Raw genomic sequence first — 12,925 nt, forward strand, 5'->3', positions numbered from 1 at the left:
GGCATTTATCTTTTCCTCTGGTTTGCATAACCTCCTAATTTGAACCATCTGTCTTAGAGAATAAGAACACTCTGTAAATTAAGCACACACTAATTTTAAGACATTAGGAGCGAAAGGGTAACAGATGTTAGGGCTGCTGATACTGATCCTGCACTGATTCAGTCCCATCAACTGGAAGCATCAGGCAATGTGTCATCTATCCCGTCAGTCAGGCACTGGGGGGTTTGATATTGATTTCAACTTCACTACAACTGCATCATTGGTGACACAAACAGGAAGGTTCTGTGGTTTTTCCAAGAAAATCCCAAGTCATCCTTTCCAATAAAGACAAACAATAATCAGTAACCTAGAATGGAAGCTCATATGGTAACTTTATGTGGCACATTTTTGTAAAATTAGGCAGCAACGCTCTAATTTTCACTGAGAACAAGTGAATGTGTTTCCTGATGTGCTGCTCACAGTAGCCCATGGAACTTTTCCTGTAACTGAGGCAAACCACACCTACCAATTTTACTGAATTTGGGATATATTCAACCAGCCAGATGTGGACAATATCTTGTTTGTTGTGCAATACTCGACTTCTGCTTTTCAAAGTTCACACACTGAAGTGCTCTACACGATGACATATATACATAAATTTAAGTTAAATGTGTATCCAACATACAAGCATAATTATATCACATACATTTTATCAGCCTGGATATAGGCTGAACTCGTTAGACTGTTTCTCCATTAAGCTGAAATGGAATAAACTGAACTCTCCAGGTATCTGATATTGCTCATCACAAGGGTTACACTGTGTGAAAACAGTCAAACAACTGATAATCAAAATCCTGTAAACATCCTGTAAATTCTTATACTTAAACAATATATCCTCCATAATGTCTCTCCTGAACAAATCACATCAGACAAGCTTCTAAAAACTTAAGAAAACACCAACTCAAAAAACTGTCCTCTAGAATCAAAAGGCGGAACTCTTCACCTTGACTTCTCAGATCTAGGAAATACATCTCTGACTATCCAACCAAAACCCTCCACTTCAGTATGATCTTATGTGTTTAATGTTATTTCAATGATTAACCAGGCTTAGCTATAAAGCTGCCATTACTGCACTGGACACAGGATCACAGAACAGTAAAACTGTCTTTGTTTACTTGCCAATGTGGGCCCACAAGACACCACAGGAGCCCAGAAACGAGGCAGGACAGGCAGGTCCTTGGCACAGCCACTCTGAGCAGTCATTTCCCGCCCAAAACACAGACATATAAATCCTTCAGAGAGTCATAACAAGTTGCAAGTGGCTGCCTCATTTCCTTGGGCTCTTAATATTTGCACAAAAAACTGTCAGTCATTCCAGAAATGCAGTTAAACAAGGAAGGAGACAGAGAATTACACACGGCACAAAGTTCACAGAGAGAAAAAGATGGAGAAGTCGGAAGTTTAACGTGCTGACTGGTCAACCACTTTTAAACAAGATTCCTTTTCACCCACGTGAAGAATGGGGAAGGAACAGCAGGAAAAAAATAAACAAACCAAAATAAAGGGCAGTGGTAAGGGATAACGAGAAAATAGTTGATTTAGGCACCTGGCAGAACAAGGAGGTAAATAAATAGTCACCAGATTTTGGCTAATTAACACTTAAACAAGACACAGAGCCTGTGCATGTTATTGCTTAAAAATACAAAAGCAGAAGGATATTAAGTAGTCAAAGCTGGCAACAAAATTACTGGAAATCAGGTTTATAAAACACTTAAGCCTGCCCTGTCCTTGTGATGTAAACAAAAATAAACCCATCACCTTTTGTAGGCACTCCAATCCAATTTAAATAGCGTGTCAGCTTCTTGGAGATGTACGTTTTTCCTCTTGCTGGGAGACCCACCATGACAATCAGAGTAGGGCAATTGGTCATACATACTGCAACAGAAACACAGAAAACTGGGATTTACCACCAATATTCCCACAAAGCAAAGGCTCATATTGCAGTGGCAATATTACTGCAATAATTACTCTCTGAGAAGTGACCATCCAAGCAGCTCATGCACTGTGCCTCACTATTTCAGGGGTTTCTATAGTACAGTGGCCCTAACCAGGTTTCTTATGCCGTGTTGAATTTTGGAAGAGTGAGTTGGTGGGAGTGCAATGCTGGGACACAAGTTGTATACAGGCAGACAACAAGGAATCTATGTATTTGCATACAAAACCAATACCAAAATAAGAACACTGATATTTATACCCCTGTGCACCTCAGTCCAGTGCTTGCATTGAAAGGAAACAGCCAGGTGTAGGCAGTTTTTCAATAATTTTTGCATCTCTAAGGCAAGACCTCAACACTGCTCAAATTTGCTTGCTTTTGAGCAAAACAAACATGACAGATGCTCCTTAATACATTATAGTAAGACATGATATTCACTATTTATTATTTCTCCTTTAAATATTACTAGCACTACAATCTCTCTTGAGCAGAGCTCATTTTGGCTGTTATTAGGAATAAAGTACAAGCATTCTACACAATCAGACACAGTAATCTGATATATATATATAAAAATACTCATAATCAAAGTGTTTAATTAAAAAAAACAACAGAGTAGGAAGCTGAAGGAGCTAAATTTATGAACTGAAAACCTTGAGGCATTTCCTTTCAAATGACAAGTTTTTGAACATTTTGACGGCACAAAACTAAGGATACCTTGCATGAATCTATCACAGCTACAAGGAACTGCCTAAAAAGAAAGAAGATATTAAAGTGATGCAAAGAAACCACCAGCTCCCTCCACCCACTATTTTTAAGGGAATTAATTTCTACACAATCTTCATGTGTATCAGTTTCTTCAGTGTCTTGATAGAGGAGACGTTAATTCACTCCAACAGACTAAATCTCAGTGTGTTTATCTCTAAGCTGTTGTAAAAAGCACTGTGACTGCCCAAGATTCCCAAATCTTGGATTGATAAAGTCCCATCTCACAGAGTCACTTGCACAAATCTGGTACAGCTATCCCACATAACAAATTAAAAAACCCAAACAGTTTAGCAAAGGCAGATGTGCTGTCTTAAAATACACATTGAAAAGAAAAAAAAAACTACAAAGCTCAAAATTATTAAAAATACACCACTTTACATGAGACAGAGAGGAGGCAAATGATACCCAACCTCAAACCAATTAAACAATTAACTACTCCATGTAATGAAGGGAAACTAAGTGCAAATCAAAACAGATCCATCAAAACATGTCCAAGTCTCTGGAAGGACACTGATAAAAACCTCAGAGTCAGTTCCTCTGTGCAGAAGCCTATAAACAAGAAAGATAATATTTTCTTGCCCCTTTCCCTCCTTGTCAAAAGTTCAGGCTGTGAACCCCTTCTCCAAGAGGGAGAAGGAAGTCTCTGGGAAAACAAAGTTTATGAAGTGCCAAGAGTACAGTGCTGACTCAGCTTCACAGCTTTGTTTCCAGTCTTAAGGACAGTAAAATAAAATATTGAGATGTGAGAAATCCATGAGCCCCTAGAAATTTTAGGGGAAGGCATTGCTCTTCAAAGGAAGTTTGAAGGGTCCTTCACCTAGTTTGAGTTTTGAACAACTTTTCAATACAAGCAGTGAAATGAGAGCTGCAAAAGGCAAACCAGGATCTGTACAGAAAGGCTCTGTACAGCCTCAGCTCCTCCTGCTCTGCAAGGAACTGTGCTGAAACAGGTTTTTCTACCCATTCCAGGCAGAATTCACCAACTAACACTATATCTAGAACATCTCTTACTTTTCCCTTCTGCTGCCGGGATCAGCCATACAAATTTAACCTTCTCACAGAACACTTGTCTTTGGTAATGTAATGATAAACCTGTACTGGAGCAAAACTAAGGGCTGGGAATCTACCATGAAGAGATCTGCAACCTACTTAAATGGTTGTTTCACAGATTACACCAACAACTACTTTCTACATTAAGTCCTACTGCCTATGTGGGTTTATAACAGACCATCTCACTAAGGAGCAAACCAGACCAACACAACTACAACAAATGTGTTGAGGGACATCTCCTCCCATTGCAGTCCGTGTGCCAGTCTGGCATTACCTGCATTTTTACACAAAGAAAGTACAAAACTAGCATACTTGGCCTTATTAGAGCCCTGTGTGTCCAGTTGTCCCGTTATTCCAATCATTCAGTGCACTGCCTGGTGTGCAGCCATCCAGCAGAAACCAGGGAATCACCTGGGAATCCCAATCACACAAGTGACAATCCTGTTCTGATCAGGTGCCAGGCTAACTGGGAGTGCCTTTCCTCTACAAAGACGGATGCCCTGCACACCAAAAGGATGAAAACCACTGATCCCAACGATCCCAAATACTCTGCTTTTACATAATCCCATACTCCTGTAAGCAACACTACACAGCACATGATGCTACAGCAAATACCACCCCATAGCGTTTGTCTTTAACAAGAGGGTGGAAGTTCATAAATCAAAATTCAGGGCACTAAAATATGTTTGCTGTTCTGGTTTAGGTGGCCACTTAGTGACAAACACACCCATGCACTTGGAAGTAGAAGCCAAAGGCACCTGTGCTGGCCAAAACAGGAGATGTTAACAGATAAATGCAAGGATTAAAAATAAAAGCAACACAGCAGATATTTTGTTTCTCCTGCACCTCAGTGTAGCATCCTCAACAACACACATAAGACTCGGCATAGCAGACACACACTTATTTTCTTCCTTATGATCCTCTGTAATTAACAAGGCTTAATTTTGTTCATAAGCTCAATAAAAAAGTCAAGACCAGAATAAAATGCAAAGTTTTGAGGATGTATCAAATACTCAAAAAAATTAATTCTCTTTCACTTTACTTGACTAAACCACAGCTTTCTCAACACAATTCACCAACACTCACTGCAAGTGGGGAGAAACATTCATTCTAGTGACAGTATTTTAAATGTTTTATGACTTATATTTTCCCTTGAAGAAATGTAGGCAAGTTTGACATTAAGAAGTGGACTGATAAATACACCCTAGCATACCCACAAGTTACATACATGTAACATATATGCTACATATATTGGTTTCCCAATGGCACAATGCTCAATTCCCCTTTTCACACCACTTCACCATCATTCAGTTTATACAAAAAACAATTTACAGCTCAAAAGTAGTTCTAGAGGTGCAAGTTGCAGAGAGCCAAGGCAGACTTCCAAGGGCAGCTTTCTCTCCATTCCTTATTGCTGGATTGTCTGGCTTACCTCCAGAAATATCTCTGCACAATCTCGTCTCCAGAAGACAAACTAATTTTTTAATACTGGCTTCACATACGTAACTCCTCAGGGTTTCCAACAGTCCCAACCTGTGGATGTGTCAATAAACACTAATTATGCCAGAGGAGCATACTCAGAACAGCAAAACAAAACTGAGTTGCATGCCATCATTTGCTAAAGATGCTCTGAGACTTTAGCCATTTTTTTTTAAAATTGATGTTTGTAATACACCCATATAAGATGGCATGTTTGTAAACAGCATCACTAAAAACAAATGCATGTTGTATTCCATCACTTAGTGAGAACACACAAAGAACACATCCAAAATACCAGTCAGTGAGGGAAAACAGCCAAGTGGTGAAGTGCATTAAAATGATGTGTTGCAACTGAAGCAAAACCATGATCCCAGTTTAAAATTCCTTACATACTAGTGAACAACACAGCAAGGTGCAGCCCAAGAGTAAAATTACGACTGCTTACCCTTCTGAAGTTTAGGGCTTAACAGTCAAGGAAAGAAGAAATTACATGCTTATTTCTTGCATCTTAGACTCTATTGTGAAATAATGCAAATGCAAAAGAAGATTGTGAAACCAAACTGGGACATGGAACAATCTGACCAAGCTGTGCAGCATTTCATCAGCCCTCAAAACTCTCATGATCTTGTGAAATCAGAGACCAAAGCTGGTATTTTTCAAGTTCACCTACTACCAAACATATTATCAGGTGTCCCTTCCTTTCACCTACAACTAGAATTTAGATTTTCTTTATCTGGGTTCAGTCTTTAAAGTCAGCTTTTAAGGACAGATGATTTTTGCATCAAGCTGTTACAGTTAGTAATCTAAAGTTCACAAAGGATTCTTGCTGTTCCTACAGCCTTCAATTCAAGGACTGTTCTCCAAAATCCCTACACTATTTAGAGTATCTTTGACTATAAGCCAATACAACCACCCTTCCAAATAAGGTTAGCCCTACATGTTTTTCCCAACACGTACCCAGTTTAATCATTGCTAATCCGTTATATCCTTTTCATCAATGATGACAGTCACCCTTCTTTGCATCCCACAGGGACTGAGCTCCCAATCCTGCAGCTCTTCCTGAACAGCATCTGCTCCTATACCTGAAGTCCTCCATTACCTTCCAGTTTGTCTCTCCTCTTTTTGTCCAAACTACCAGTTTCCAACATCCCCCTGGTGCAAGGGACTCCAAACTCATATCTGCCCTCCAGTCAGCCTCATACCACCAGCTGCTCCTGGGAGCTCTGTCATCCATTTCCTTGGAGCTACCAATTGCTTCCTACAGCTTTGATGCCAAAAGTGACAGTCCCACAACAAATCTTGGTTCTCAGGCTGTGCTGGGTGTTGTCCTTACCTCATTCCCTCCCCATCTTCAGTTCCTAGGTTGGGAGTACAAACACACACAAACAACATGTGCACATGGGTAGAGTTCCTTAGAGCAGATAATAATTCGATACTTTTTTTTGGACTTGATGTACATTCCTACTGCTGTACAAACAGCAAATGACAATTATTAGAATGACCAAACTCCAGCAGTTGTAGGGACTAAAACACATTAACTGTACGGGGGGAATGTTTAGTCACAGGAAATACACTATCTCTCACTATAAACATCCTCTGCTAGCCTCTCAAAACAACTTTCACTACAGCATACTTTCCTATTTATTTTTTATAACCCTAATTGTAGCCCATTGCTTGATTCAGAGCTTGAAGCAGCCTGACATCCAATGCCAGGAACATCTTTAATGCAACCTATTTACAGACAAAACACCACAAAAGACCACAAAAGGCAAGTGGTAGCTATTAATAAAAACATGGACTTCTACTGCCTGCAAGTCTGACTTTGGAAGGTCATTAGAACAGTTACCTTGTTGGACTGGTGTCACCAGCCATAAAAGCTGTTTGCTCAGTAGCTGCACACGGACACAACTCCTCCTCCAAGACCTTGTAATGCACAGACTAAAAGAACTGGCTTCTCAAAGCCTCGTGACAACTAAACCCTGGCACAGCTCACCATATTTCTTCTTCCCCAGACAACTGCAGATGCCACAACTTTTAGAAACTCACACTAAAACCTGCTAAAATTGGTAAGTCCCTTGGAAGATGGATCCGCTGATTCCTCAACTGGAAGTGTGTATGATTCTGCTCATTCACCTTCTAGGAAGAAAAAGCCTAAAGGTAGTGCAGAAAAAGGCCATCAACATGAATTAGAAAATGAAGAAAAAATAAAAAAACCCCAAACCAAATGAGACTGAAAGAGCTCATCTTGTTTAGCAGAGAAACTCGGAAGACAGTGACTAACTCCACTCAAGCTACACTTCAGGACAAGAAATCCACTTCCACCTTGAGCTTCTATTTTTGGAACAGTAACATTTGACACAATTACCTCTAGCAGCAAAGAACTGGAATTGGTCGAACCAACACTTCCCCACATCACCCAGTCTGCACAGTCCATCCTGAGTTGTCACAGCACAGCTAAAGCACCTTCAGCCTCACCAGAACATGGGGCAATGCATGGAAATCTGAGGATAAAGGACTCTGCAACAACTTCGCATGGGGAAAATCACAAAGTGTTCTCAGTTTTCTGAAACAAGATAGATGGTTTTACGTAGGAAGAGTAAATTCTGCTCCTCTCCAGGCTGTTTGTAATTCTTATGTATCACAAATGACTACAGACATGTCATGGGTAGAGCTGCAAGAGCAAATGTGTGCAAGAGGATTAAAAAAACATTCCAAATTCGTTTTTCTAGCAAAAGGGTTTTTAAATTATAATGGGCCTTAAGCATTAAAATTATAGAATGATACAAAAAATACACAGGTATGTGAAATAGCTTTAAGTTATAGTCAAAATAAGCTAAATAATTCTGCCAAGGCAGCTCTTCTACTTCACCAGATTACACATGACCAAAATGCAATTTTGCTCTTAGGATTTACTTTTTTGTAAAACAGTATCTGTACCAAAGCTCTAACAAATGTTCCTGTGTTTGAAAAAGAGCCACCACATTAAGGCTAAAATGAAGTCTTCTCCTTAGCATGTTTACAAAGGCACTTAAACACATTTTCTAACCCTTTTCCTATTTCAGCACTCATTCCCTCTTAACCTACCATGTTTCAGGTGCTGGAATCATTCAGTTCCCACAGAAGCACAAGCCTGCTTGCCTAGCACACAGTAAGAAAGTTTTGGTTTTTTTTTTTTCTTTATTTTAAGCAAGGGCTGGACCAAAGCAAGAGCCAAGAGAGAGCCAAGGCTGCAGCCCATGGACTCCGGCCACACCGGCAGAGCCTCAGCTCTGTCAGCGCAGCCTCTTTGCATGACAAATAAAAACAATTCCACACGACAAAGCCCCTTTTGTCTGCAAAACTGCCTTGTACCAGACCTCAGTTACTTAAGTAAGGGGGGGGAAAAGAAAAAGGAAAAGAAACAACCTGTGAGGCAAAGTTTGTTAATGAACTATGGTTTAGAAACGCCACAGCCAAGGTCTCTGGAGGCTGATGACTTGGTCGGCTGCACCTCAAAATATGGGAAGTCATTAACTCATAGGACAGATGGGCTGATACAGCACTGGCCTTGAAGGAAAAAGAAAAAAAAGAGGCAAAAAAATCAACAAACAAAACAAGAACACAGTGACATTTTTAGGCCTCTCTCCAAGAAGAACACACTCTGAAGAATATAAACGCGAGCGCCTGAAAAAACAAACAAAACAGCAACAAAAGCTACCAGAAAAGATATTCCCTTCCACCCAGCTGAGCTTCCCTTGCCTTCCGCTGGGCACAGACCCAGAGGGTCGACCCTCCACGGGGGACCGCGGGCGGTCACCGACCCCTTCGAGTTCGGGGTCGGGGGGTGGCCGCGGCCTCTTCGCACCGCGACCCCGAGGAGGGGAGGGAAGAGGAGGGAAGAGGAGGGAAGGGGGCGGCGGGTCCCGCTCCCCGCCGCGCCCCCGCCGCGGGGGTCCCGCTCCAGCCGCATCCCCCGGCCCCGCTCACCGCCGCGCTGGGCGCTGTGCCCCGCCGGCAGCCCGTTGTCGTAGGGCTCCCACGTCTTCTGCAGCGGGTTCTGCGTGAGCTCCCGCGCCGGCGATGCCGCCGCCGCCGCCATCCTCGGCCGCTCCCGGCTCCCACTGCAGTGGCGGCGGGCGGGGCGCGCTGGGGCCGCCCCCGGGGCAGGGCCGGGCCGGCCGGGGAAGCCGCAGCCCCGCGATGTCCCCTCGAGGGACGGCCGAGACCCCCCGGCAGAAGGGACGGGGTAAGATGCTGTGCTGGGAGCAGGTGTCTCCGCTCTCTGCTGCTGCACCGCTCTGGGTGCGGAGAGCACCGCGCTGCCTCAGAACAACCTTTTTCCCTCAAAAAAAAAAAAAAAAAATTAAAAATAACACGCCCAGGGAGCATGCAATGTGTCTTAAGTCATGATACGTTTTTCCAATTAAACTCTGTTTGGCTTTGAAGGCTAAATTAATGGCGATGCAGAAAAATATAAATAAACCATAGGCTTCTTACATCCCGTTTAGCTACAAAAAAAAAGCTACAGCCAAATGGCCCTGGGAAGCTCCTGTGCTGCAGTGGGAGCGGTGGTTTGGCTACACACAACACCCAACTGTCGCCTTTCCACATCACCTCTACAGCTTCACAGCTGGGGGAAACCCAGTTCCTTAACTGGGCTAAGCAAAGTCCCAAAAAAGCTCGATATTTCCTTATTACACATATCTCAAGATATTTTACAGCAGACAAATGCAATGCACTGAAATTATGGCAGTGAAGTACAACAGACCTTTTCATTATTAACCACTCCATTATTATGACACTGGCCTAAACAAAAGTGAAGGCCAGTACATACTTTTCTTTTAATACTAACCAGACTCTGAGCACCTGAGGATCATTTTAGTTTTTCTGTTCTATTACAAGCTAAAATATACTTTCGTAAATAACAAAAAAGCAGTTTTCAGAGGCATTTGGCAAGACAGCCCCAGGAGAATCAGCACTGTTTTTCCAAAACCATGTTTGCTTGACCTGCCCTTCCCTCTGTTCAGAGTTTTTCCTTCTCTCTAAGGCTGATTACAGTTTTTTCACTGTAGGTGCCTGGACTATATTTTTACCCGAGATTTTTTTTCCTGATTTTGTTTGGAGTTGACAGCTGAAACAGAGACAGGCAGAGGAGTTAGAGGAGTTACATTACAAGGGTCAGAAAAGTAAGAATAGAGTGAGGGAGTTTTTGAATGCTTAAAACTTCTTGGTTGCTTCTATGTATTTAATTCCAACAGTTGCCAAAGGAGGTGTGAGCAGGAACAGTTCAATCTGTATTCCAGGTTAATCCCAGAAGTCTGTCTCCTGTGCACACAAAGAATGTTGCAACAAACAGATGACAGACTCCAGAGTAGAGTCCAGCACTGGGACATGCCCACCTCACCCTCCTGATCACAGCAAGGCACGTGACACCAGAATCCTCCTGCCTTCCTAACACTGCCTCCAGCAAAGCCAGGCCAGTCCACAACAGATGTAATATTAACAGAAAGAAGAGATGAACAGGAATGCCAGTTTATAAACCACACTTCTTAGGCTTGTTTCACATTAAGTAGAAAACATATGAAATCCTTCCAGTCTCTAGAAACAAAGTTTGTACTTCCTTTCTGCAAATCCACACCCTGCACTAAAACCAAAACTCTGCTCACACACCTGCCTCGAAGCCAAGAACCCTGGCCTGATGTTCATACAAGAATAGCATTTTTCTGAGGTCTGCAGTATGAATGACCACATTTCTAAGTCTCTCCTCAAAGCACTAGGCACACTGTCAGTGAATTCTCTGCTCACTCCAGCAGATTTAAACCAGTGGCATCTGCATAAAACTTCAGTAAGAGTTTGTCCAGGTATCTGCACTGACATTAGAAGTTTGTATGGACACCTGCCAGCCTTTGTCTTTATGAGGTAAATATTTCAGCTTGGTTGATGACAAGCTTATGGGATTCTGCTGTTGATCAAACTTATTCAAGGGTTAGTTGGTTTATGGCTTGTTTTCATAACCTCAGTGCAGTAATGGCCTATTTGACTGAAGACACAGAGAAAGCAAATACAGATATCTTGTGCCACTCCTTAGGTCTTGTTTCAAAACATGGTTTACATTCAATTCCTGGAAAAGACAGAACAAAAGCATTGCTCAGTAGATTCCAAATAAATAGGGATCACCTTCTGCATGATGTCATTGTTATCAGACACTGTCCTAATGCAAAGGCTTGAGGAGTGAAGCAGCTGAAGAGCTGGAGACTCAGCTTTGTTTGCTACAGGAAAAACACGAACAAGCTTTTCCTCCTGGAAAGGTTTTTGCACAAAGCTTCTGCCCCCAGGGCCATGCCAAGCAGGAAGCTTACCTAAGAAACCACCACTCTGAGAGGCAAAAAGTCAAGGGGAAAAGAAGTCTTGGAAAATAAACTGCTGAACAGAAATAACATATTGGAGCCAAGTGGCAGAGTTACACTTCCTCTTTGGACAAAAACAACTGATTGACAAGACAAGAAACTCAGGGTTTAATGCATATAGCAAGTGGCAATTATTTAGAGACAGGGAGAAATAACAGAGACTGAACCGAGGCTTTTGATTGACGCTACAGAAACCCAACTTGCAACTGTAAATACACTACTGTATCATACGGTAGCCATACAATTCAAGTTTCACAATGTGTTGAAGTTACTTCCATGTATCCCATTTCCCTAGTAAAGACATCACTTTATAGTCTGACAGCCCATAAAACACCCACACGACATCTCTGCTTCCCGTATTTCACTCATCTTTCCAGCAGTGCACATTTGCCACTTGGAACAAGGAAAGAAGCCTTTCCAGTCTTCCAGGTGCCCACGCCCCCACCACATGGAGCAGAAAAACCCATTCACAAGCCCTTGTGCAGCGCAGAGGATCCAAGGGAGGGAAATGTGACGGGACTAAGGGACATGTGGGCACAGCCAGAGGTGAGTCAGCATCAGGTGAGTGTTTCTGTGGAACTGGCACGTTCCGGCGGCTCTTCCCCATCTCCGAGCCCTTCCCCGGGTGCCGCTGGAGGCCGCGCTTGGCCTGGGGACACCCCGCGAGAATGCGGGACTACGTGCGCTCCCCGGCGGCGGCCGCGGGAATTGCACCGCTCTCGGTACCGCACCGGGGGACTCGCACACGGAGGGACGGGGCGCACGGGAGAGAGCCCGGGGGGGGAACACACGCACCGGGGAGAGGCGGCGGGGGGGACACTGTGGGGAGAACAGGACACACCGCCAGGAAGAGAAGGGGAGACACACGCACCGGGGAGGGGGGGGACGGACGGACGCAGTGGGGAGGGGAGGACACACGCACGGGGAGTGAGAACTGGCCGAGCAGATGACCCGAACACAGACAGTTCTGGGAAAAAGAGTTCATACTTCAGAAACAAACAGCCAAGTGACACCGGGATCGCTGTGGCAGGAGACAGCAAAGCCCCACGGAAGTAAAATGCATCGGCAATTGGCTTGTAAGTGCCCAAGGTACACAGTCAGAGGTTACAGAAAGTTATAGGGAAGAAAAGTCCATCTACTGATCCTGAGTTATTTTCTCACCCAAATGGGGAAAAAACATGGGGGACGAGTCCACACTCAGTCCTAAATATGCCCATTTCTTTCTAGATATTAATCACCAACAAATTATATTTCATCACTAACCTACTACTTC

General features: G+C 43.1%; 1 protein-coding gene across 8 annotated transcripts in view; it reads right to left on the reverse strand.

The window, feature by feature from the left end:
• LOC139669797 (6-phosphofructo-2-kinase/fructose-2,6-bisphosphatase 4) overlaps window positions 1-12,925 on the reverse strand; it is a 50,477-nt gene that overhangs the window by 25,788 nt on the left and 11,764 nt on the right. For 2 of the 8 annotated variants that reach the window (XR_011697321.1, XM_071550561.1), the window contains exons 1-2: window positions 9,233-9,370; window positions 1,798-1,914 (exon numbers count right to left, since the gene is read on the reverse strand). Coding sequence is in view for 7 of the 8 variants with exons in the window: in XM_071550561.1 (XP_071406662.1) it covers window positions 1,798-1,914; window positions 9,233-9,344 (229 nt within the window). In the remaining variant the exon portion in view is untranslated. Of the gene's footprint in view, window positions 1-1,797; window positions 1,915-2,686; window positions 2,709-5,219; window positions 5,315-7,631; window positions 8,606-9,232; window positions 9,384-12,925 lie in introns of those variants that run through there. The other 6 variants (XM_071550562.1, XM_071550563.1, XM_071550566.1 and 3 more) reach the window with 5 other exon arrangements.

The sequence above is a fragment of the Pithys albifrons genome, chromosome 3 (assembly GCF_047495875.1).
Source record: "Pithys albifrons albifrons isolate INPA30051 chromosome 3, PitAlb_v1, whole genome shotgun sequence".
Classification (NCBI taxonomy): domain Eukaryota; kingdom Metazoa; phylum Chordata; class Aves; order Passeriformes; family Thamnophilidae; genus Pithys; species Pithys albifrons.